At 43.2% G+C, this 22,343-nt stretch overlaps 1 protein-coding gene across 2 annotated transcripts; it reads left to right on the top strand.

The window, feature by feature from the left end:
- The first annotated feature begins 7,874 nt into the window (after positions 1 to 7,874).
- Positions 7,875 to 21,641, top strand: LAMP2 (lysosome associated membrane protein 2). Of its 2 annotated transcripts, none has more exons than XM_021548489.4 (9): positions 7,875 to 8,052; positions 8,968 to 9,086; positions 9,596 to 9,809; positions 10,447 to 10,608; positions 11,272 to 11,489; positions 11,979 to 12,098; positions 12,372 to 12,450; positions 13,228 to 13,395; positions 19,230 to 21,641. In XM_021548489.4, the coding sequence occupies exons 1-9, from the start codon at positions 7,884 to 7,886 to the stop codon at positions 19,370 to 19,372; spliced, it is 1,392 nt and encodes a 463-aa protein (XP_021404164.3). In that variant the 5' UTR covers positions 7,875 to 7,883; the 3' UTR covers positions 19,373 to 21,641. The 2 variants fall into 2 exon arrangements, with proteins under 2 accessions (XP_021404164.3, XP_021404165.2); XM_021548490.4 differs by lacking the exon at positions 19,230 to 21,641 and adding an exon at positions 14,629 to 18,683.
- Positions 21,642 to 22,343: the final 702 nt, after the last annotated feature.

Raw genomic sequence — 22,343 nt, 5'->3', positions numbered from 1 at the left:
CATGGAGTTAACTGGGAAGAGAAGCAATGGATGTTGGTTAATTTACAAAGAAGCAGGTTTTTCTCCTGGCTAAGTAATTGTTTCCTGGTACAAGGTCACCTTTCAAATTACTCACAGCTTCTCTTGCTGCTGCTTGAAGAAAATTAGCATTAGGACATAAACAAAAAAAGTAACTTTGAAAGTGAATTTTCTAGAATGAGTTATCAATTGCTAGAGATTTACAGAGACCAGCCACAGTACCTGTGTCTGGCCCTAGGACCCCACTAAGAATGCCAAGTCCAAGTGAATGTTTCCAATTAGTCTCCTGTTAGTTCTTTGGCTGCAGCTTGAACTGGTGCCTCTGGAGAGGGACCCCTACCCCAACTCACACCTCTCAGTTATACCCCTGACACTCATCACCCATGCCAAGTCAAACATAAAATTCTGGTTGGTGGACTCTTGATTTTCTTTGGGTTCCATTGTTGCTGGGCTGGGCACCTTCTCACGTAGCTTTTTTCTCTTGGAATTGTCTCCTTATCATGTCCCTTCTGCTTGTATCTGCTGAATTCCACGAGTTCTTTTGCTACCAGCATTGTTGTATTTGTTAGATCAAAAGTTTGGTCAGTTCTTGCAGCCTAAGGAGACTATTCAGACAGGAGATTACAAGTAACCTAATTTTCTTTACAACTGTTGATAGTTCTTTATCTCACTCAAAAAAATCAGTTGTTTGTCTGCTTGCAGCACCTGTATTTTAGAGCTGGAGGAAAACAGGGATGTCACTCAGTACTTCTATGTTAAAATTCCTGAATAATCATAACTTGCTATGAAATTTTGTCTTTTCACAAAAGTAAGTCTACAGATTCTGTTCCATCTGATATTTGCAGTAACAAGGAAGTTGCAGTAACTGCTTTGAGTAGATCCAACATTTAGATGTGTTATGCAATTAAGGAGTGTAGAGGGTCACTGCCCAGGCCTTTGCAGGGCTCAAGGGCTCTTATGCTTCTTTGCAAAGCTTAGTCACCATGACTTTGCAGAAAGGGGCTAGCATGCAAGTAAATTGCATCTGGAATGATAAGGAATAGATTGCTTGTTGCTACTTGGAGCAGTAGTAGATTTAATTCATTGTGAAATGAGTGCTAGATTATTAGCAACGTGTTCACTTAATATATAGCTTTATTTTCCCCTTCTGGACTGAACTTCCAAGGAAATTATCACAGTGCCCGTTCTGTTTTACCCTTGTGTAGTCTCTGAAACTTGATGTATAGCTGAAAAAAATAATTATCATGGCCCAAACCAGATACCTTTCTCAAAAGCAGGCCCTTCATTACATACACAAAGCCCTTCAGCTGGTGCTAGTTTCAGGCTCAAGGCAAAGCACTCTTTCATTAATTAATTTTCAGTGAAGGCTGGGCAGGGCACTACACAGGCCAATTCTGCCAAGTGCGTGCTGGGGCGGAGGTGCAGCTCTCAAGCATGAGATAGGAACAAAAATTACAAAACAGCCTCTGCAGAGGTGAGCTGAAGCCTTGTCACTGCACAGGTAGAGCTGGTTTGTAGGATGTGGCTGGGGACTAGGTCAAAACTGGTTCTGCAACCACAGGGCTGCGATTTTGTCACTTGTAGAACTGACACTGTGTGTGTATCCCTTCATTTTCTCCCTTTTAATTCCTACAGCAGCAGTTGCTGCTTCAAATCCTAGCTCTAAAAGCACAAAGCAAACACACAACCTCAAACTGGAGAGAGATCCTTCCCCAGAGAGCTGTTTCAGGTCAACACAGTGAACAGGCATTAGCCTGGTGTTTGTCAGACCTTGGTTTCTGATCTCTGTCAGAGCTGGAAACTATAGACTAGTTACAAATATCATTATGTTCTCTGTAAAAGGGATGTAATGTTATTCTAGGTCACAAGGGATCCTATAGCACTGAAGTCTTGCAGATAAAATATCCAGTTATGAAAATGACTATATAATATCCAGTTTCCCTCCCTGCTTTCTATTTTAGATGTAACTTCTTTTCCTGCTGAAATCTCTCAGAAAATGTTACAGCCAACACATCTTTCATAAGAGCTGGAAGTGGGCGGTGCCTTCTGTGCAGAGCCATTTTCACACAATAAATTCTGCTCTGAAGCTGACAGATGTATCTCCAGCAAGTTAGCACTGCATGCTGATCAAACCACACAAGCCAGAGAGTATTGACACACCTCTACTTTGCTGGAACAAGCCCAAGGAACGCATTGTCAGTCAAACAAGTTCATTTTTTTCACATTAAACAGAGCTACATCTACAAGCAGCTTGGTCTGACTCACCAAATGCATAAATCTCATCTGCTACCACATGTGAACCCAGCTGCAGCACACATCACATCCAGTGGCAGCTGGGAGTGCTCGGAGCCTGATGCTGCTGCTGTGCCACAGCACAGGGACAGCAGTGACCCAGCACAGGGACAGCAGTGACCCAGCACGGGGACAGCAGTGCCATGGCACAGGGACAGCAGTGACCCAGCACAGGGACAGCAGTGACCCAGCACGAGGACAGCAGTGCCATGGCACAGGGACAGCAGTGACCCAGCACGGGGACAGCAGTGCCACAGCACAGGGACAGCAGTGACCCAGCACAGGGACAGCAGTGACCCAGCACGGGGACAGCAGTGCCATGGCACAGGGACAGCAGTGACCCAGCACGGGGACAGCAGTGCCACGGCACAGGGACAGCAGTGCCCTGGCACAGGGACAGCAGTGCCATGGCACAGGGACAGCAGTGACCCAGCACAGGGACAGCAGTGCCATGGCACAGGGACAGCAGTGACCCAGCACAGGGACAGCAGTGCCACAGCATAGGGACAGCAGTGACCCAGCACAGGGACAGCAGTGACCCAGCACGAGGACAGCAGTGCCATGGCACAGGGACGGCAGTGCCCTGGCACAGGGACAGCAGTGCCCTGGCACAGGGAAAGCAGTGACCCAGCACGGGGACGGCAGTGCCACGGCACCGTACCAAGGCCCAGCTCCTGCCCTGCTTTCAGCCCTGAGGCTGCAGCCCACAATGGCCCCGAGCTGGGTCTGTGGGACAGGCTGGGTTTGGGGACAGGCTGGGTTTGTGGGACAGACTGGGTTTGGGGACAGGCTGGGTTTGGGGACAGGCTGGGTTTGGGGGACAGGCTGGGTCTGTGGGACAGGCTGGGTTTGGGGGACAGGCTGGGTCTGTGGGACAGGCTGGGTTTGGGGACAGGCTGGGTCTGGGGGACAGGCTGGGTTTGGGGGACAGGCTGGGTCTGTGGGACAGGCTGGGTTTGGGGGACAGGCTGGGTCTGTGGGACAGGCTGGGTCTGTGGGACAGGCTGGGTTTGGGGACAGGCTGGGTTTGGGGGACAGGCTGGGTCTGTGGGACAGGCTGGGTTTGGGGGACAGGCTGGGTTTGGGGACAGGCTGGGTCTGTGGGACAGGCTGGGTTTGGGGGACAGGCTGGGTTTGGGGAACCAACAATTCCCAGCGCCGGGAATGTTTTTCCAGCTGCGGCGCGACACGAGTGCTTTACAGGAAGTTTCTCAGCTCGCTGCTCTCTCTCTTCACCTCCCCACCAAGCTTTCTTTTTCTTTTTTTTTTTTTTTTTTTTGGCTTTTTCACGTGATTTCCCCAGTCTTGACTCAGCAGTTTCCCGCAGCAGCGTTTATTGGTTTGGTTTCCTGCCACCACCTCCCCCGGAAAGCGGCAGCCCGGGAGCGGCCGGATTGCACGGACGGGTTTGCTGGGAGCTGTCCGTGTGCTGCCCCGGGGCTCGCACAGCCCGAGGTGTCACCCTGCTCCGCGCAGCCCGAGGTGTCACCCTGCGCCGCACAGCCCGAGGTGTCACCCTGCGCCGCACAGCCCGAGGTGTCACCCTGCTCCGCACAGCCCGAGGTGTCACCCTGCGCCGCACAGCCCGAGGTGTCACCCTGCGCCGCACAGCCCGAGGTGTCACCCTGCGCCGCACAGCCCGAGGTGTCACCCTGCTCCGCACAGCCCGAGGTGTCACCCTGCGCCGCACAGCCCGAGGTGTCACCCTGCGCCGCACAGCCCCGCGCTTCCCTGCGGCGGCCGGAGCCGAGCGCTCAGCGCACGGCTGCGCGCTGGGGCTGTGCGCGGAGGGAAACTCGCCAAGAGCTGCTGCCACAGTCCCGAGAAGGTCCCTGTGCTTCACCCCCCTCTGCCAAGTGAATCTGCAACCTCTCTGGCCGGCATGAATACATTCCCCTTTCCACCTCTTCCGCGTGAAATGGAATCAAATCCTTTCTCTGCCTCCTGGGAAGGAATAATTGGTTCTGCCATAATCTTTTCCCTGAAAGAAAACCACAGGAATTGCCCTTTTGCTTAGAGATATCTAAAAGAATAAATAAAAACACATTAGAATAAAGTCATGATTACTGCATGTCCTAGGGATTATCTCTTTCTTCTTTTTATCACAACCTCTGCTCTTCTGCACCAGGAATCAGAAACATTAAGTTACTCAGTGCTTCATTAAACAGTGACACTGCTTCTGACCACACACATCCATCAACTTTGGCAAATCCCTGGGCTAAGAAAAGTTTGATTACAGAAATAGTATCTAAACTGCTGAAACTGCTAAAGGATTCACAAAGGATTAAACATATGATGCAAATGAAATTAGGCACGAAATTATATTCCTCAATAAACTTAAGCTTTAAAAAGAAATTATAATGTTTTGATATTTGCTCTCAGTACATGTCAGTACCATTTTAAAACAACTGATGTCAGGCAGTATAACATACAGTAAAACTGTAATGCTGCACAGAAACATCACAGTCCTCCTCCTCACATCCAGCAATAAACATAAGGAATGTGAATGTTTTAGAAAACCAGGATCAGCTTGCCATCCATCAGCAGCTCCCAGAACTGTGCCAGCTGCAAAATCATTTCTCTCTACTAAGCAAGAGGGTAAGGCATTTTCTCTGCATTATGGTAATAGTCATTCACTCTTCTCTCATTAAAGGAAAACAGCTGAGAATGTGAGTTTGAGCTTATGCCATTGATGTACAACTATCACCTAAATTTTATTAAAACTGCCACAATCAATAAAGAACTTACTCATTATAAATAATATGCAGTGGATATTTGTTAGAGGTTGAATCCTACATGCACTGAATATAATAACTTATGGAATTAAGGAGGAATCAGACAACATTTGACCCCTAACTACTAAACTTTAAGGACAGCTGAAGGATTTGTTAAACATAAGAGGAACAACTTCATTTTGCTCTCTCCAGAGCTACAAAGAAGAGATAGGCCTTGGGAACTGCCAAAAATTTCTCTGTTTAGGGAGAACAGTGCCAAAATCAAGCTTCTGTCAGTTGGGTGGCAAGAGGAGAATATCACTGTGAAAATGCTTTTACATTGCTTTTAACAACCTTTTATCACATCCAGATGGCTGGACCATGTGAGCTTTGTGGGACAAACCTCTTCCTTTACACAAACACGGTGTTTGTACCAACTCCTCAGAGGTGGAATTTGATCTTTTGGTCTCCCCAAGGATTCCACACAGGGCAGAAACCCCTTGGGCAGCCTTTGTGGTTGTCCCATCGCTTCCTGCACCTGCAGGTGCATCAATCCCCCTGTGACTCTGTGACAGTGACAATAAACCACCAGCTCAGTCCACCAAGATTATGTAAAATGTTGTCACACCCCCACATGCCTGTGACAGGCAGGGAAGGAGTGCAGGGAAGGTGAAGTAACCAGATGCAAACAGAGAAATAATCTGTTTTCTGGTATTAATTATGATATTTCTGGTGCAAAGCAAGGTGTTTTCCATTCTGCTAAATTAAATAAACTATACTGTTCTTTTAATCCCACATCACTTGCTATTTTTCCTGTGTTATTACACAGAAAAGGATTTGCTTGTTATGATTGCTGCCATTAGATTTCATTTCAAGCTTCACTAAATTGGCATAAAGGAAACAAGTTAATCAGCCTTCCCATTATGTCTGCAGAACATCTACTTGGTTCAGAGCCCATTTCCTACCGTGGAAGCAAGAGATCCAAATATTCAGAATTCTTCACTCAGAACAAGGGAGTGTTGGAACATATCAATGTATATTTGTAAGTCCTGAAGTAAATACTCCAGCAGATACAAAAGGTGCCATTCCACTGCATGACCTACCTGAAAAGACCAATTATTTTCTCCTTTTCCAATTAATTAAAGCTTAATTAAATGTCTGTCTCCTAATAGTCAAATCCTCCTAATTTGATTGCTCCTAACTCCTTGTGAGATCACGTTTTAAAAACAGAACTTTGTACTAAAGGAGTGAAGCCTGAGGAAATACAAAATTCCCAGAGCAAGACTCTCCCTTATCCTCTGAAATTGTGGATTTCAAGCCCCATTCTTTGTGGTGGAGCTGAGAAAGTCTTGCTGCTTTCAGAATTCGTGGTTTCATCTGTGCTGCTGTTACTGACATTTCCCTCCAGCCTACAGCAAGTCAGTTATTAAATATAAAATGTATTTCTTCAAATAAATTTTTGGTAATTAAGCCCAAAGGACAAATACAAATTTACTCTTTTGAAATTATGGGAATTTGAGAGTCACATGCAACCATGCTTACACAAGTGCACGTGCAGGTATGTAACACAAGTGGTGAGGGGGCTCTAGCAGAGAAAGAAATGCAAAGAAGCAGTGAACTTCTCTGACCACAACAGCTCTTGCATGTGGGACCTTCATTTGATCGATGCCCTGGTTTCTGTGCAGCCCTGACATGCCAGCTTTGGTTTTGTGACACTGTGTGAAAGTACAGGATTGCAAGCACACAACTGAGAAAATTAACTGCCCTTTGATAACAAATGGCATTATTTCCACTTCCTCCAGACGGCATAACTGCTTTCCTATCAGCACCATCTTCACTCCAACTGTCTCCTTATCAGGTCAGTGCGTTTTATCATCTTCTTCAGACTTCATCTTCTTCTCCCATGGCTGGGGATGCCTCTTAGAACCCGACCATTCAAAATGCTCAGTTCTTCCACAGCATCACAGACAGGAATATGCCATTCCAGAAAGGCCTTTCCTTGCTGAGCACAGAGCTCCGTCTCCTCTGGCATCTTCTGGCTGTCTCCCAGCCTCAATGCCTTCTTCCATTTCCCCTTTCTTGCCAAGCTTGTTTTGCTTGGGTGTGGGGTTATTGGGGTTTTTTCCCCCTAATCAACAGTGTCAGGGTGCCATCCAGCACCCATCACACTTTATTCCACCTTTCAGACCCAAATCCACTGAGTTTTTAGTCCAGCCGTCTTCTCCCCGCTCCACAGCGCAAGTTCTCCTCTCCGTGATGTGCACCAAGCTCCTGTTTTCCCCATCGTTTCCCGCTGCACTTTCTGCCTCTCAGCAGCAGCGGAACCGCGCTGAAGCTCCGGGTGCCGGTGCCAATCGCTCCCGCCGCAGGGCCGTGTCCGGAGGGGTTTGTGCCCGGCGGAGGCACCGAGCCCCGGCCAGCCCGGGAGGGCGGCCGGCCGGACAGCTGCGCCGAGAGCCGCTAACCCTTCGTGCTTATTGCCAACGCGGCCATTACCTTTGGTCTTTTATTTCTTTTTTTTTTTCTCAGTGAAAGCCTCTCTATTAAACTCCCCTGGATGTGCATCTCTTGTAAGGTGCCCCTTCACAGAGCAGAGCAACGCCAGTGCACACCGCAAAAACCGCCGAGGGCCAGAACAAGCCGCGGCTACCCTGCCCCTGCAGCGGCCATCGCGGGGCACCCCCGCTGCCGCCGCCGGTACCGCCGCCGGACGGGGAGCGGAGCGGAGCGGAGCGGATCACAGCAGACCCGCCCGCCCGAGGCGGCGCGCGACGAGCGGCCCGTCCGCGACCCACGGAATCGAGCGGCGGCGCCGAGCGGCGATTGGCGGCGCGCGGGCGGCCCCGCCCCGCCCCTCACATGACCGCTAGCGAGCGTTTTGTCGCGCCCGCTCGCTCCGGCCGCTCGCCGTGCCCCGGTGTCCCCGCGGGCAGCAGCGGCACCGCCACCGCCGCCATGGGCCCGCGCCGCTCCGCCGCCTCCTCCTGCGGCCGCCTCCTCCTGCCGCTGCTGCTGCTCGGCGCCTCGGGTGAGCGGGGCAGCGGCGGGGCGCGGGGGAGGGGAGCGGGCGGCGGTGTCCCCGCGGGCGCTGCCCGCCCCGTCACGCACGCGGCGCGCGGGCACCGGGGGGTCCCGGAGCCGCCTCGGCCCCGCGGCGCCTCCCGGGGGCGGCCCCGGGGCGGAGGCGCCGCCGCTGCCGCCCCCCCGCGCGGCCACCCCGGCGGGGAGGGGCGGCGGGGCCGGCAGCCGCGGGCGCTTCCGCCGGGGGCCGCGGCCCGGCCCCGCGGCCCGGCCGGTCGGTCGGCGCTTCTCGGGCTCGGCAGCGGCCGTGCCGGGAGCCGGGAACACAACAGCTGCGAAAAGTTCTCCTAAAGCGCAGGGGGGATTTAATGCCCGTGTCTCTGCGAGCACAATGAAGGCGTGCCGTCCCGTCTCGAGGGTCAGCGTGGCTCCTGATCGCGGACACAACACGTGAAATAATAGCCGCTGGTCTGCGGGCAGCGCGTTGGTCAAGCGCTGTGTTCACGTCCTTTGGTTTGCCCACTGTGTCACCAGACAGCTGATGCTTATTCAGAGAGTCAGAATTCTAGGTTGGAAGGGACCTCAAGGATTGGCGGTCCGGCCTTTCTTGGCAAAGACACGGTCTAGACAAGATGGCCCAATACCCTGTACAGCCAATGTTGGGCTGTCAGTGCTTTGAGAATATTGTTTGTGTCAGATAAACAGATTATAAAACATTCTCTCGATTTTTGCCAGCTTTGACAGTTTCGTGGTGTGCTCCCTATTTTTGGTACTTTTTAGAAATTCAGCCATTCTTTCACTGTCTGGTAAATTGAATGTGGTCCTGACATAATTTACTGCTTTGTGATGAGCCATCCTCTTAAGTGGTTCTAGAAAATGAAGAAAAAGCAATGTCTTAATAGCTAATAATCATATCTTACAGGTTTTTTCCAGTCCTATGCAGTTGAAGTAGATATAAAGGATGCTTCTAATGCTACATGCCTGTATGCAGATTGGATGATGAGGTTCTTGATAAAATATGAATCAAACAGTGGTGATTATGTAAGTATTTGGGAGTAACTCTTGCTGAGAACTGGATTTTGACCTGGATAAAAGTTTTAAGCTCTTTTTCTTAGGGTATTTGATTTCTTACTTTTTTTTACAAAGTCAGTTGAGAAGAATATTCCTATATTGTCCTTATAAAATAAAGAATAAGTTCTCAGACATACAAGTGACTGAAAGTACTCTGTTGCTCTTACTTAAATGATGTGCACAAAACTCAGAGTCTAACCAGTATCAGTGTAGTTATGTTCTTAGCCCAAGTAGTAGATGTAATTGCAGCTCAACATGATCAAGGTTTACAGCCAGGTTAGAGTTGTACCTTTGTGCTTGAATCTGACACAGCTCCTTTCTCAGGCAGGTGTTAAGGAGCCTTTATCATAATTTTCCACAATAACCTAAAATAATCTCACTTATCTTGTGCAAGGTTTCAGCTAACTCCAGCAAGTTTGTAATGTTGTCATGGGGAAGAGCTGCATGTGAGTGTATTTTATATTCACCTTTTCTTCTAGAAAACCACAACCCTGAATTTGTCATCGAGTGTGACACACAATGGAAGCGTCTGTGGCAATGACACACAAGCTGCCCTTGTGGCAGTGCAGTTTGGAGAAGGTCATTCTTGGAGCATTAACATCACAAAAAACAATGAAACTTACCAGGGAGACTTCATCACACTGACCTACAACACCAATGACACAGCTGTATTTCCTGATGCTAAAAGAAAAGGTAACATTCAGTGCAGGATCTGACTTGCAAAGCAATCTCAGCCAGCATTGTCAGACCTTGTGTACCTGACCTGGCTTGGCTTCTTCGAAGTAAGGAGGAATACAGGGGTTAGTAGTGAATGTAATGAGTTCTGTACCACGTGCTGCCAACTGCTGTTCCTTGTACCTGCCTGCTGGGTAACAATGCAGGCCAAATGGCTCACTGAATATGTAATTCCTCTAAGTGGAAGAGAGGGGAAGGATAAACAGCTTTGATCAGTGAGCTAGACAGCAGGCACATAGAAGATTAATTTTAGTGGGCACTGCTTGACCTTCTACCTTGCCAAGCAATACAGTGTTAGGCTGTCTCTGTCAGTGTTAGGCTGACTAATGCCTACTAATAATAGAATTATTTTCTCTTTACAAACTTAAGTAAAAGAGTTCACCTTTCTAATAGCTTGTCTAGCTCTGTAGGCTTAGTTACTCCTACATTACCTAGCACTTCAGGTCAGCACATACAGGGGGAACATTCAAGACAGTTTAAAATTGTTAAACTTAATTATCGCTTAGTCTTTGTCTTACAAAATTATATAAAATATAAGACTGCCTTTAAGTTCCTGTAGTTCATAAGGCATTAAAATATTTATGCTTATTTGTAGGACCAATTACTGTTCTTGTGAGGGATCCTTCGCGTCCAATTCAACTGAATACTGTCTTCGTGTGTCATAATTCCTTTGTTATTGAAGCAGAAAATACAACACAGATTTTCTGGAATGTTACTATGCAGGCTTTTGTTCAGAATGGCACAGTCAGTAAAAAAGGTGAGCATTTCAGTTTGTGAAAGAGCTTTTTTGTATTCCACCTTAGTGCAGGGAGCAAAGTCCCATAATAAAAAAATCCACCAGTTCTAAGATGTGTTGTGTTTAATAATATCCATGTAAATATCCTCTAGTATTTCTTTCCTTGTTACTGGAAAAATAGCTTAGGAGAGTGGATTTAGTAGTGTGCTGTACTGTCGATTGTTTGTGTGCCAAGGTGGGATTCTTCTCAAGTGTGTATTCCAGTAATTGGGTTATTAAGAATAAGCACTTCAGAACTGCTGTTGCTGAGTAAATCATTTGAGTTGAGGGGTTTTAGCTGACTGCCCTCCCCATCCAGTGGTGGCCTCTGCTGTTGGAATTTGAGTAGTCCAGAGCCTGTTGTCTCATCTCCTAGCTCAGGAAAAAGATGAGCACAGCATCCTGCTGCATGTAGCCTAATAGGGTCACTTACTTGGTCTACAGCAAATACATGTCACACTTTTAAAACAGTTTAACTGTCTTTGTGTGTTTTGCTTCCATGTGTCAGAGGCAAGTGGTACTGAGTGTGGATTTAAAACTGAGTGTTAAGGGATTTCTGAGTATAAGTGGCAGCAGTACTTTGTCTGAGTAATAAGACTTCAATAAAATTTCAGTAGTTAAATGGTGATTAAAATGTCTTTTCAGAGTCTAGATGTCCTGCTGATACACCTACTTCTGCACCTACTGTTCCACCTACTATTGCCAATGTAACTACTGCATCTACCACTACTTTGTCTCCTGCTCCAACAACTGCTCCCAAACCTGTGGAGAATCCAGACACAGGAAATTATTCTCTTAAAAGTGGAAATAAAACTTGTTTCCTGGCAACTGTGGGGCTGCAACTGAATGTTTCTCAAGAAAAGGTGCTTCTTTTATCTTTTGAAGAGTAAAAGTTGCTGTAGTTATTTGGTGTGACATCTGAATGCAGAGTATTGCTTTGTACACTGCTGGCTGTCCAGAACTGCTTCTAAGTATTGTACATAGTGCCTCTGACATCAGAATAGTTTTGTCGCATAATACGTGTCTTCAAAAATCTTACATTTGTTATTGGGAGTGATTACAAGTCTGGAACTTTCTTAGCTGTTACAGCTGTTGTTCCCTGCAGATACTGTCTTTCCCCTCAGAGGGTAGCCTGTTGTGTTAGTGAACAAAGTAAAACTTCTCTAGCAATTTTTTTGTTTCAGTGCTGCCAGCATGTAAATTTAAATCAAACAGCCTTGGTTCCATAGCAGCCAAGCTCAGCTCTTCCTGCTGTCATATTTATGACAAGCTCTTCTAACCCAAGACTGTTTCTGACTGGGACAATGTATTCCAAAGGCAGCTGAATGTCTTTGATGTTCTTTGTATTTCAGCCTCTTCTGATCAACATCAATCCAAAGACAACTGTTGCAGATGGTGCCTGTGGTAACACAACAGCCACTCTGAAACTGAATGATGGAAATAGCACACTGATTGGTTTCACATTTGCTGTTGTAAGTAACTTCTTTTATTTTAAACTAATTTATCATTTAACAGCATGCATGGTGATCACTTACAGTAAAATCCTCCTGTTGCTTGCTGGTGGTGGGCTGCTCCCATATGGGAAGTGGAACTGACCAGTTGAGTGCCCCAAGACAAATGGAGAACTGGGTTAAAGTTGTTGAAAATGTAAGGCCGGTAAATGTGTTGGCTTTTGTAAAGCACGTGTTCTCAAAGCTACAAATGCAGAATTGCAAACTGACACTTGGTTCTTTCTTCTTGAACAGAAAAATACAAGTGCAAGTGTACAAAAATTTTATCTGAGGGAGGTGAATGTTACTCTGCTCAACCGTCTGAATGGTTCTGGTAAGAAACAGTATCTGCCTTAAACAAGGGTGATATTTTATTCAATGTATGTATCAAATATTTCTGGCTCTTTTTTTCAGTGTTCATGCTTACTGTTAGCTCCTACTCTATATCTAGAAGTTGGTATGAACAAAAAAAAATAAGCAGAAATGGCTGTAAGAGTTACTTTAAACAGCAGTGTGGGACCACTCTACGATTCCTGAAACTTTTGCTAATGGAATCACTATAAATTGACAGGGCTTCTTTATAACTCTTCTCAGTAATGTTATGTGAAATACAATTGTACCAAATTTGAAGCTTTTTTCCTAAACCAGCTGTTGCCTTCTTTGAAAATGCTGCTGTATCTTCCAACCACATGTACGTAACTCTCACTAAAGAAAGGCCAGTCCTTCAAAAACTGAAGTATACTTTTTTCCCAACAAACATATGTTTTCTCTTTTTTTTTTTTTAATTGCTTGTCATATCTACAGCAATTAAAGAGCATTAAAGCTAAAACACTTGCAGCTCTGCAACACTGAGACAAGCAGAGGTATAAGGAAAGCCTGATGTCATGTACATATGAAAGAGAGGTTACTCCAAGTACTGTAATAACTTTAGTTTCTGATTTCTGGTTAAGCTGATCAATCCCAGTACTTTGCACTACTTTGTTTTCCAGACTAGTCAGTGTTGAAGTGTTGGCCCCTCTAGATTCAGCTGTTTGGTCTTACTGTATTAGCAACTGTCTTGCATTTTAAGTGAACATGCAAATTCCCTTTCTTTTTTTCCTCCTTTGTTTAGTCATTTCAAGTGCAGACAACAGCAACTTAAGCAAGTGGGATGCTTTCCTTGGTAGCTCTTACATGTGCCGAAAAGAGCAAACCCTTCAGATTAATGAAAATGTTCAAGTACATACTTTTAATCTATGGATTCAGCCATTCCTTGTGGAGGCAAATAAGTTTGCTACAGGTAAGAGTTAGGTTTTTGTTTTTAGTGATGCTTGCAAAATTCTCACTTGCTAAAAATCACCAGCATTAGGTACAAGCACTTTATCTCAGAATCTCTTGTTCCAATTTTTTGAAGTATGTTTAGATAGACATGGAATGAAGAGAAGTTCTGAGAGTGACATTCAAGTTCAAGCAAAGCTTTGTTCCCACTTCAAAAATGTCTGATAAGTTCATGGTTCTTCTTCACAAAACTTGAACGAACTAGAGACACTGAATAGGGACTTAAGTGTTGCTGTGCAGAATAGGTTAGAATTTACTTGACAGCCTCTTGATACACAGCATTTGTAGATCAGATATGTAAGAAAATTGGACAAAACCTTTGCAGAAGTGGACTTTGGGTGTACTGTTAGGTGTTCTGTTTCTTTTTATCTGTCAGTCTGAGGAAGAGGAGTGTTGGGGAAGAATGAACTGTCAGGGCTTCCTTCAGAGGCAGCCTTGAATATCCAGAAGAAAAGACATTCTGAAATGTTTGTTTGCTGCATTATCTTGATCTTGTCTGGAGAAAATTGAAATGTCATAAATTACCTCTTAATACTTAGTGCAGACTGGTCTTTGTGCTTAATGCAAATACTTGCAGCACAGTCTTATTGGACTAGACTGATCTGTAGAGATATAGATTGAAAAGTTCTGGTTTTAGACAGAAGTAAGATAACTCCAGATGTGTGTAGGGTAAACAGTTTAGTCTTTCTAAAGAGTTAGGGATGCATTTCACTCTATAGTTAAAGTTGCAGCTAGCTTTCTTCTAATTACAATTATTTTATCTGTGTAACATGTCTTTGTTCTGGATAGATTTTTGATACCAAATCTAGATCACTTTTTATCCTTAATGAGCCCAAATCTAGATCACTTTTTATCCTTAACGAGTGAAAGTACCAATCAGACTTACCTTAAGTATGAAATGGATAAGCCTGGTTTCTGAATGTAGAAAAATGGCTGCTCCCTTGCCTAATGCAGATCTTGTGCACAGGAAAACTTGTACACCCTTAACTTGCTATAGGTTATCAATGTTTAAATTAATTAAAATGCTTAAATATGTTAAATGTATTGATGAGACCTCTGTAGTTCTTTTTCTTTTAGTTTAAATAATACTTGATATTTTAACACCTTCATATTAAGGAAAACAGATTTATATACCACACTTGGCAAGTATTCTGTCTTTATTTATTCCTTATTGCAACCTTTCTCTCACCTACAGCCCAGGAGTGTTCGCTGGATGATGACAGCATTCTAATCCCAATTGTAGTTGGTGCTGCACTTGCTGTCTTGATTGCCATTATAGTGGTTGCTTACATAATTGGCAGAAGAAAAAGCTATGCTGGATATCAAACTTTGTGAATCTAAATGTGATTCCTGTTATGATTTCACTCTAAACAAAGCAAGTGCAAGTTCTGAAGTCCAAAAAAGACCCAAAACTTAGGAGTAATTACTAGCCACAGCTAATTGGAGTTGAGAAACAAAAGGAGAATGTTTATCTCAGATGAAGCAGAATTACACTTTGTTTTCCTGCACTAAGAAGACTATGTGGGTTTCATTGCTGTTTTGAAGATGTCAAATCCTGGATGAATTGCTAGGCTAAGAATTTTATCTTGCAAAAGCCCTAAAGCATTTAGGATTTATTTCTGCTTTTTACAAATACTAGCCTGAAACAATAACACATTCTGAACTGATGTGCATTGGGCATCTCCCAGAATAGTATAGAATTTGTACTTGCTTCTCTCCTCTGCGTTCCTTAGTTGTTGTTATAATTGTGGGTTAAGCTGGCAGCATTAGTCACTCTGTTGACTTGTGTAGTATTTAACAAGGATTGTCTAATGCCCAATAGCAACTTTGTTTTCCATAGGATTGAACTTCAGGCTGGTAATTAAGTGATCTCTGGAAGTGGCAGCAGTAACTTACTTGCCTTTGTTGGGATTTCAATAATTTACTCCTGCCTTGGTGTAATTTCAGGACTCATTCCTATACCATGGCTGTACAAACAAAATGAGTAACTTGCCAAATGGTGAATAGATGGGAAGACTTCAGTGCCGTTTCCAGATGCTTTCAAAAAAAAACCTGTTAGGCACTGAATTCTTTATTATACATTGGCAATCATCTAAAATATTCACCTAAGGCAGACTTCTGCTAAATTAATGCAAGCTTTTTTTTTTAGTGGCATCAGTTTAAAGGGAATAACCTTTCTAAATATTCCAGAACTTTAAAGTGCACTTAACTTCATACCATACTCTGCACAGAACTGGTCTGTCTTGTTGCTTTGAATGACCTTGTTTAAAGATGCTTTCATTTAATGAGCCAGTATCTGTTGTTGCAGCTTGAGCTGTTTTTAAATCTTCATCTTGAATGGTTCTCTGCCAGTGAAAGTTCCCATCATAGCTGCCCGCCATTGGCACTCTGAATGTTGAACGTTTGTGTTGGGTTGCTTGCAGTGTAGCATTTATTAATGTTAGTTAAGAATGCAAAAGCCAAACAAGTCTGAGATGCACCCACAACACCTGTTTTTTCCTTGCTGTATGAAAAGAATAAGTAGGTTAAAAAAAGTACAGTGCAACTGGACTGTTCTTAAACTGCAGCTCTGTAGAGACTAACCCCTTGATGCACAACTTTTCTCTGGGCTCCTTGTGCATTTTCTTACTGCATGGAAAAAAAAAGAAGTCTTTTAGACTTCTAGATAATTGTGGCTTTTTTGCATATGTCATAACATGAGCTGCCTAAGCTAGTTCTTTCATGAACATACCATCATTTCCCCATTTAGAATGAGTTTCGGCTGCATCAAAGCTGCTTTAGTGTTTTATTAGTGTTCTCTAGGGTTGTAGAGATGTCTGTGGCATGTTTGTATACAAATCATAAAATACACTTCTTTCAGTAATGGTTTGGTTTTTTGTTTGTTTGTTTTTTTTTTTGTAAAGACAGTTTACTCTTGACACTAGCCAAGGAAGCATGTATGGGTGGATAATGCTTACTATAGCTTGTAGTCTACAGCTTGAATTTTGCATCAGTTACTTAAATGCATTTTAATGAAAGTGGGGAACTGCTATAAGTTTAATCATGAAACAAGCTTCAAGACTTAACATTTTAATTTTAAAAAATTGATCTAATGACTTTTCATATTAATATATCCTCAAATGCAGACGTTCATATAGTTTTTTTAGCTTTTTTTTTTTGTGAGTGATGTTCAGTGGCACCAGTTAAGCATGCATCTCTGTTAAGGAGTAATCATCACACTATTTTTCTGACCTTGCAAATTTTTGAACTGTACACAGTTTCCAAGTGATAAAATAGAGGATTCATGCAAACTGCTTCCTAAAATCAACACTAGAAATCCCATTGCAAAAAGCTGTAAGTATATTCACTCAGAGGTTTAAGTACTCCTAGACTGATGTGCAGGTAACTGGTTCAAAAAGCATCAGTTTCACCTGACGTCCTGTTGTTATAAAACCACTAGTTTTCCTGTATGTATTGCTCCATAGGGAACTGTCAATCTGTTTAACCTGTGCTCTAAAAATAAAGATTGTTCTATTTCTTAAGGAAACTTGTTCACATTTTTTAACTGATTTGAAAACAGACGTCTTGTATTGTCTTTTTTAAAAGAAAATAAACTCAATGAGTAAGGTGAACTCTAAACAGCCTGAGATTCTGTTACATAGCTGGTTTTGTTCTGGTCTGTGGAAACAGCATTTAAATTGTGGATGTATTTAACACCTGTGGATGTGGAATATTAATGTGTATAACCTATTATAGAGTGTGGTTGGTTTAGTTCCTTATACACAGTTTACTAAGTATTGTATTCTAATGTCGGGGTTTCTGATATTTTAGGTTAAAGATGTTAAAGGAAGCATTTTTAGCCAGTGAATGATGGGATTTGGGTTTTGGAAGAGGCATTTTGTTTGTTCATTTGTTCCTCGTTTTGGTTTTTTTGTTTGGCTGATTTTTAAAATTTATTTACCACAGTGTTCTCTCTTCCTTAGCAGATGTTAATAAAACACAAACTTTGGGGCTGTTGGTTGAATCTCATTATTGGAATTAAAAGGGAAGGCAGCTTTTATACTGGGGCTAAAAAAATTTTGGGTCAAAATTTCTGACTTTTTTGAATGGAGACACATTCAGCCACGTCATTCGAAAAAGCTGTTCCTGCTGGCCCTGCTGTGTGTTGGGCTGTAGTTACCAATTCTGCTCTTGAAGACACCTCTCTGAAGCTTCTAACCACTGTGCAGTAGCCATACCTGGATAGATGTGTGCCAGCAAGGATGGAATATTCCTGGTATGAAACCTTAACCCCTTCTTCACCCTGGGAATTGCCTGTAACAGTGCCACAGTGTGATGTGTGCTGCAGCCATCTCCTTCCTTTGAAGAAGAGAGGGAATTTCTGTCACTGCCTACTGGGCACCTTCATCCGTAGCAAATCCATTCATATTTAGTGTTAGTGTTTCATGACCCATTTTCCAGCATCTAGCAAATTGTCTATGTTGGTATTTAGTGAATGAGATGACTAAATATCAAATGAATGTCTCTCTAAGATGTGTAAATATTTTCTCAGAATATTTTGAAATAGCTGTATAAGGTGTATAGTTCCTTTCTTCTCTTTTTTTTTTTCCTTCCAAGTGTTGCTCTACTTGGCAGTAGGTGTCTTCAGATAATCTGAGTTCAGTATTTTCAGCTGCTGAGCCTCCACGTGTTCTCCTTGCTCTTAGTCAAAGCCTTTGTGTAGCATTTCAGGGAGGGCCTATGCAAGTGTGTGCTGGACTGTCATAAGCTAAAGCAAGACAATACATTTCCCATAATTAATGCTGATTTGGTGAAAAACAGCAGCCAACTTCTGCAGAAGTGTTGACTCTGTGTGATGCTGTGTCCTAATTAAAAACTCAAACAAGACAGTTTTACCAGGAGTCTGCTTTATGAAACACAGGCACAAAGTCAGGCACTGTTCCAGAGCTGGAGAGCCCAGGCACGGCCTCCTGCCTTACCAAACCTCTCGTGGCACAGGCAGGTGGAGCTCTGCTCTCCTTACAAACAGCTTGCGGTGCCAAGCCCTGCCCCCGAGTTTGAAACCAGTTCCAGCGTGGTTTGCTAATCATTGATGAGTGTTTTTACCAGCAAGGAGGTCCTCGCATTTTACCTGTATGTTAAAAACTACTGTAGTGTTACAGATGTCTGTTCTGTTTTTTCCCTCTGATGTGTTTTTCAGTGAAGTCTGTGTAGTTCTCAGCTGAAACTAAAATGACTCTTTTGTATGGAAAATAAAGTTACCCAGCCCAACAGAGTCTTTCAGTGTTTTCCATGCAGTGCCTGGAGGCACATTTATCTTGGCCATGTCTTGTAGGTCTTAGTAAGTTTATGCTTTGTTACTTGGGTTGTCCCTTATGTCTAGGACCCAGGGGAGTGCTGGTGGTTAGAGGGCTGAGAAGACCCCTGGACAAGGCAGTACTACACCAGTGTGGGGCTTTTGTTGCTTTATTGCTGCTAACTCTGAGGTGTGATCAGCTAATGCATGCACAGACTGCTGGTTTGTCCTCACGTTTCTAATCTGTCCTTTGCTTGCTAAAGGAAGCTGAAATTAAATGTACAAATCAGAAGAGGTATAAAAAATATAAAGGATGTGTGGAGTCAATGTGTTTAAAGAAATCAATCTTTCCATCAATTCTCTACTCAATACTGATTTTGCTTTACATGTATTATTGTATCTAATACAATGTAATTTCTCAGAAATGCCTGTTTCCTCCTTGCTTTCTTTGGTTTCTAATGCTTGATTTCCCTTACTAATTTATTCTCCCTTGCTTTTTTTTGTTTTTCTTCTTTCTACAGCTGAAGAATGCATTGCTGATTCTGACCTGAACTTTCTTATTCCCATCGCAGTGGGCGTGGCACTTGGATTCCTTATCATTCTTGTCTTTATATCTTACATCATTGGAAGAAGAAAAAGTCGTACTGGCTATCAGTCTGTATAATCTAATTCCACCTCTGTTGCCCACCTTCCCTGTTCTTTTCCCTTTCCCAGACTTCCTGGCCTGCTCCTTCAAGAAAAAAAAAAAAAAAACAAAACACCAAATTAATTCAAGGTTTCTTTATTTAAAAAAGTTCAAATCACTTCATGGCAGAATAACAATCACTTCATGACAGAATAACATGCTATGAGTCCGAAGATGAGTTACAGAAGCTACTGTATGACTTTGGAGAAAGTTAAGTGTTCTGAGGACCAGAGAATTGAACAGAGTTGGTGTGTCCCTGTGGGGAAGTGTGATTATTTTTAGTAAAGAAGACATCTACAAAACTTTGTCGTTTATCTTTTTGTATAAGAAAATTTCTAGATGCCTACAGCTTGTCTTGGTTAATGCTACAGCTGAAACTATAATTATGAAGTGTGAATGCTGTGTCAAAAGGGACTGTACATGCAGTGGGAAAATGAATACCCAGCTCTCGACAGACTTCTGTTGGGTGCTTGGCATATGGCTGTTCTTGTGAATCAGCCTGAATTTCCTGTTCCTTCTGAATGTAAAAGTAGTACCTGATCTCACTAATACCCTGACACAAGATGAGAAGAACATCTGATTCTTCTAGTGAATTAATTTGTTTAACATCATAGGGAGAAGCTGACTGCTAATGTAGGTTGAACAGCTTTGCACTACCCTGGTGTCTAATTTGTCAGGATAAGGTTCAGGTCTGGAGAACTTTGGCTACTCAGAAAAGGCAACAGTCTGCTGAAGGAAATGTCTCCTGTGCTATTTTGTTGAACTGCATTTTTCCTTTTGTTCTGAGCTCAACTGTGAAATGAGGGTGGGAGGCTGGAATTTCACTGGCTGCAGTTTCAGCTTTGATTCTGAGAATAAAAGAAACTACACAGCATTGGTCCATGTGAGGACCAAAAGTATTTTGAGAGCACTCTGACTGAGAACACAGGTTGCTCAGAGATTCCTGCAGTTCCTTTGGACAGCTTGCTTAGGTTTACAGGGCATCACTGAAAAGCTGTGATCTCTGAAAGCAAGTGGAGATACAAAACCTTTCAGGTATGATAGAATTAATCTGCTTTTAACCTCCTCATTATTGCTGTCTCAGTGTAAGAGCACAAAATGTCTAGGATGAGGAATGCTGATCATAAAGCAAAAATGAATATATGTATAGTGAAGAAAGTGACTTCCAAAGGAATAAGAGCATCTTACCTGTTTGAAGATGCTTTCTTTGTTATTAGTGCCATACCTTTGCAATTCTGTGTTCCATATCTAAACTGAATCAAAATCGAATTTAGTAGTTTGTGGTTGTGTTCTGCTTCACTCCTATTTGGTTCATGTTGATGGAATGAAAGAAGCCTTTTGCTCTTCTTAAACCTTTTTGGTCCATCTTGGCAAAAGCCTTTTGCAGCCAGTAAACCCTGAGAGCACACAAAGTTTTGTCCTCTGCAGCAAGTGTTTACTAAAGCTGTTTCAATATTTAATCTTTGTGCATTGACCCTGTATCCATGTTGTGGGGCAAACACCTTCAGTAATTCACATACACAAAGGTGACAGTCAGTACTGATGTTTAAGCAACTCAAAATAGCTGTGTTTTCAGGGAAGGGAGTTTTCCAAAGAATTAGTTTTGATGGTTGAGGAATACCTGTACATTCAATTATTCTTGTCCTCACAGTGACCAAAGATACACTCTACCTGATTCTGACAAAAGTGATTACAGAGTACAAATGGACTCTTGGATCAAGTCATTTGTTTTTCTTTAGGAATGTAATTCAATGTTGCTGGGTTGGACTGTATGCTTTAGGTTTGGTCCTCTTGGTCTCTTGTATTGTACCTTTGCTCTTGCAATACTTGATTTCCCTGCCAGTGTTAAATGGAATTATATCAGGTGGCATTTTATGAGTACACCCTCTTGTCAGTGTGGTGCTTCTCTGCTGCCAGCAGATGGATCACAGCTATGTTTTCATGCTGAGATTGCAGATTAAAGTATTTAATATCACTTTTGCTAGGCTATCTTAGTGAAATGTGGTCATTTCCTAGATGCAAACACATACATACATACATACATACATATATATATATATATAGGATATACATAGAAAGTATTCTTTTGAGCTTCAACAGAAGTCAAAAATTGATCCAGCACTTTAAGGTTGTTGCAGCATGAAGAGTGGTGTGTACAATTTTCCAGATCTTAAAATGTACAAATATGCTGACAACAGAATATGTGTATGGAAAATAAAATTTATAAAGCTTTGTTTCAGTGTAAGTAGACATGAATACCATTTCTGAGAGTTTTTCCAGAGGGATTGTCAATGTGCTTGGATCTGGATGTTTGTGGGGAAACAGAAGCTTTTGCTTCTAGCTATTCACACATTTACATCCAAATCAGTTGATTTTTGTGTTGATTTGGTCAAAGCATGAGTCCAGCATCTGCTAAAGGACCTCCTCTTCCATCAGAATCCTTCCAACAGGGAATGGACATTAATGTTTTATCTTGTTGCTAGTGTGAAGGCTGTTAATTTGATAGCATGAGACACAATGAGTTTGGTTTCCTTTCAAGACCCCACAAATACAAATGCTTTAAAAGAGCTAAAGCAATTGGCAGAGAAATGCTTGTGGGTTTAACTTATTTCTGATGTCAAAAGAAGAGCCACTCCCCCAGCAACATCCTCCTTGGCAGAAGCCAGTTTCTGTTGGTCAGAAAATGCCCTGGAAATAATTTGTGCAGGCAGAATGAATATGTTGCTCTATCAATGCCATGTGGATAATGACAACTGAGCAGAATTAGTTCCTAAACTACCTCTGGTTCAGGTATTTAATAGTTCTTAATAAATACTTTTTTCCAGATGGTTGGTTGTGATGCTTGGTGAAGAGTGAGTCTTACTGTACTGAATTCTTTGGCCTGGGGAAGTTTATCAAGTGCTCAGAATCCCAGGATGGTGTTACATGCTGCTTGGAAATTCAGTCCCTA

Source organism: Lonchura striata, chromosome 4A (genome assembly GCF_050655825.1).
Source record: "Lonchura striata isolate lonStrDom1 chromosome 4A, ASM5065582v1, whole genome shotgun sequence".
NCBI classification, from domain to species: domain Eukaryota; kingdom Metazoa; phylum Chordata; class Aves; order Passeriformes; family Estrildidae; genus Lonchura; species Lonchura striata.
The sequence above is the reverse complement of the archived record's forward strand: the minus strand, read 5'-3'. Positions and strand labels throughout refer to the sequence as shown.

Bases quoted from the DNA above. Each gene is read 5' to 3' on its own strand.
- LAMP2 (XM_021548489.4), top strand. From the start codon at position 7,884: ATGACCGCTAGCGAGCGTTTTGTCGCGCCCGCTCGCTCCGGCCGCTCG. The intron at 9,810-10,446 runs GTAACATTCAGT...GCTTATTTGTAG, and splicing joins TCCTGATGCTAAAAGAAAAG to GACCAATTACTGTTCTTGTG. The intron at 12,099-12,371 runs GTAAGTAACTTC...CTTCTTGAACAG, and splicing joins TTGGTTTCACATTTGCTGTT to AAAAATACAAGTGCAAGTGT.